The sequence below is a fragment of the Poecilia formosa genome, unplaced genomic scaffold (genome assembly GCF_000485575.1).
Source record: "Poecilia formosa unplaced genomic scaffold, Poecilia_formosa-5.1.2 Scaffold2, whole genome shotgun sequence".
Classification (NCBI taxonomy): Eukaryota; Metazoa; Chordata; class Actinopteri; order Cyprinodontiformes; family Poeciliidae; genus Poecilia; species Poecilia formosa.
This window is the reverse complement of record NW_006799941.1, coordinates 5,243,730-5,246,227: the sequence shown is the minus strand read 5'-3', so window position 1 is coordinate 5,246,227 and position 2,498 is coordinate 5,243,730. Positions and strand designations below refer to the sequence as shown.

General features: G+C 42.2%; 1 protein-coding gene across 1 annotated transcript in view; it reads right to left on the bottom strand.

Annotated features, from left to right (window-relative positions):
• Nucleotides 1–2,498, bottom strand: part of camk1a (calcium/calmodulin-dependent protein kinase Ia) — a 24,070-nt gene that overhangs the window by 10,360 nt on the left and 11,212 nt on the right. Inside the window, exons 3-4 of the mRNA XM_007551217.2 lie at nt 968–1,099; nt 87–161 (exon numbers count right to left, since the gene is read on the bottom strand). Coding sequence (XP_007551279.1) covers nt 87–161; nt 968–1,099 — 207 coding nt within the window. The remainder of the gene's footprint in view (nt 1–86; nt 162–967; nt 1,100–2,498) is intronic.

The following is a 2,498-nucleotide window of genomic DNA, read 5'->3' as shown; positions in this document are numbered from 1 at the left end:
GCGGGCCACATGTGGCCCGCGGGCCTTGAATTTGACACATGTGATTTAGACCATAGATAGATGGAAAAGAAAGAAGGGATACTCACAGTTGCATGACAAGGTATAGATGAGACATACTCTCAAAGATGTCTTCCAGTGAAACAATGTTTGGATGCTTGATTCTAGGGAAGATGGATGACAGAAATCTTACTGAAACAAGCCACATCTCATCACAAATTGATACCATCTATCTGTGATGAGCAGATCACATGAAGAAAAGTCTGCTCTCTCATTTTTATAGAAAGCAAAACTGGACATTACACAGAAAATATATAAAAGTTAAAAATAAACCCGTTCACTGAAAAATGACAAAAGTTAAGGAGGGTTGACGTTCCGAACAACAGTTTGAAACACTAACAAAGAAATGATGCAGAACTTAACAAAAACAAAAAGACTACAATAAATGCTAATCTCATCTCATTCATAGAGGGGATTGATCTGGACAAAGTGGCCATCAGAGTCGAGTTGAGAGCGAATGAGCTAACACCACTTCAACAAAAAAAGGCTAAAAAAACAGTTTATTAACAGACTCCAAACCCCCTGCTCTCCCATACAGTTCTTCTTCTTCTTCATCATCTTCTTCTTCTTCTTCTACTCTTCTATCAAAGCCTCCCGCACACACCTCCCACCACTCCCCACACTCCCACCCTCTCCGTGTCTCTTTCTCTTTCTTCAGTGCACTGCTGCGGGGAACTCCACACCATCTCCGCCTCTGTGTGCTGTTGCCCTAGAAACAGGGACACTAAAAATAGGCCTATCTTCTTTACTCCTGACATTTCCGGTGCACAATCCTACTGTTTCTCCTGACACTATACATTCAGTCATCTTTTCTGCTGACCCCTGTGCTGGATCTACACGTGCATGTGGTGTGAGACGCTGCGCTGACTAATTCCTGAGCCCCTGGCTGGATGCATGGCAGGTGCCTCACCTGTGCAGAACAGCAATCTCGTTTTCAATGTTGTTCTCTTTTCCTTCCAGGGCTTTCTTAGGGATGCACTTGATGGCGACTAGCCTCTGAGTCCTCTTCTCCTCTGCGAGAACCACCTCGGAGAAAGCCCCCCTGCAACACATCATCACATATAAATATAAATTTAATAGAGTGTGGGAAAAAATTGCTTGTTCTCATTTTTCCTGCTTGTAAAACCTGGTTTTCCCCAACAACTTCACATCTTCCATTCTTTTTTGTAACCATTGGTTTGTGTGTATGCTAGTGTGTGCGTGCAGATGAAAAATTCAAAGTGGTGACATCACTAAGTGATTTGGAAGGGGCTGGAGCAAAGGCTCCAGAGTTGAAGCATATTTGTAGGAAGGAAAACAAAAAAAAATGCAGCTGCTGTTAAGAAATGAAACTATTTTTAATCCATTCAATAATAGATAGGGTAAATGTAGTGGAGTTGCATCTGAGGGAGACCAGACTGCATTATGGATTATGGTCTGGTAATTATGAGTTGGAGAATTGTGTGTATTTACACAGTCTACCCACTGAAGCGTGGGTGGAGGCCCAGGAGGAGGCCTAAATGCCTGAACATTGTAAGTAGCCACGGGGATCCGATCCATGTGCGAAACAGCGCTGACGAGACGATCATAATAGATCACCGCTCAAGAACCTGTTCTCCTGAGTTTTTAAGGGGATGCATCAAAATAGAGATGGTGTTTTTGTAATATATTTTTTGTCAAATCAATCCGCAGCCTTCTCAGCGTCAGAAACCAACAAACTCCAATATTCATGTTCAGCTTCTTGTTTGATTCCAGGCGTCTCTCTCTGATGTGGATCTCTGTTCCCATCTGGCTCCATAGAATGAATCCCCGCTTTGCTCCATTACATCCTGCAATCATGAAAACAAGCGCGACAAAAGTCTAAAGCTGTCAAGAGAGGGGCCGCTTTTCACACTCGTCTCCAGTTTCATTTTTTTAAACCGTCCTAAAATAATCCCCTCGACAAAATCACATAAGGCTCCTGTTCTCATCGACCCATAAAAGCATCTTAATGAGTTTATGTCTGCAGCATCTTTAGCCACGGATTCATCAGAGAGACCAGAACTCTAAACCTCAATTATCTGCCGGTTAAAGGTTTTTGTTTAGGAAGTTGAATGGAAAACCACAGGAAAGAACAGAAGAGTCTGAAACTTGATATTTCTATTCACTGTAAGAAAAGACATGTAACCTTTTTTTCCTACTGTCTGATCTTAACACTTTTCTTTCGTAGGTCGGTTAGGGTTACCAAAAGTGTGTCTGTTACTAAATGCCACAACAACGAGAGAGAAAATTTCTGTCATATTTTGTAAATTCTGAGGTTCACAGAACTTTATGCACATTTTCTAACATTGCCTTTTAAACCGTATGCTTTTTGGTTAAACATTTTGGCTATCCTTCCGCTCAAAATAATTTGCAGGAATTTTGTCCCATTCCTCTAGAGCACATGTGTCAAACTCAAGGCCCGCGGGCCACATGTGGCCCGC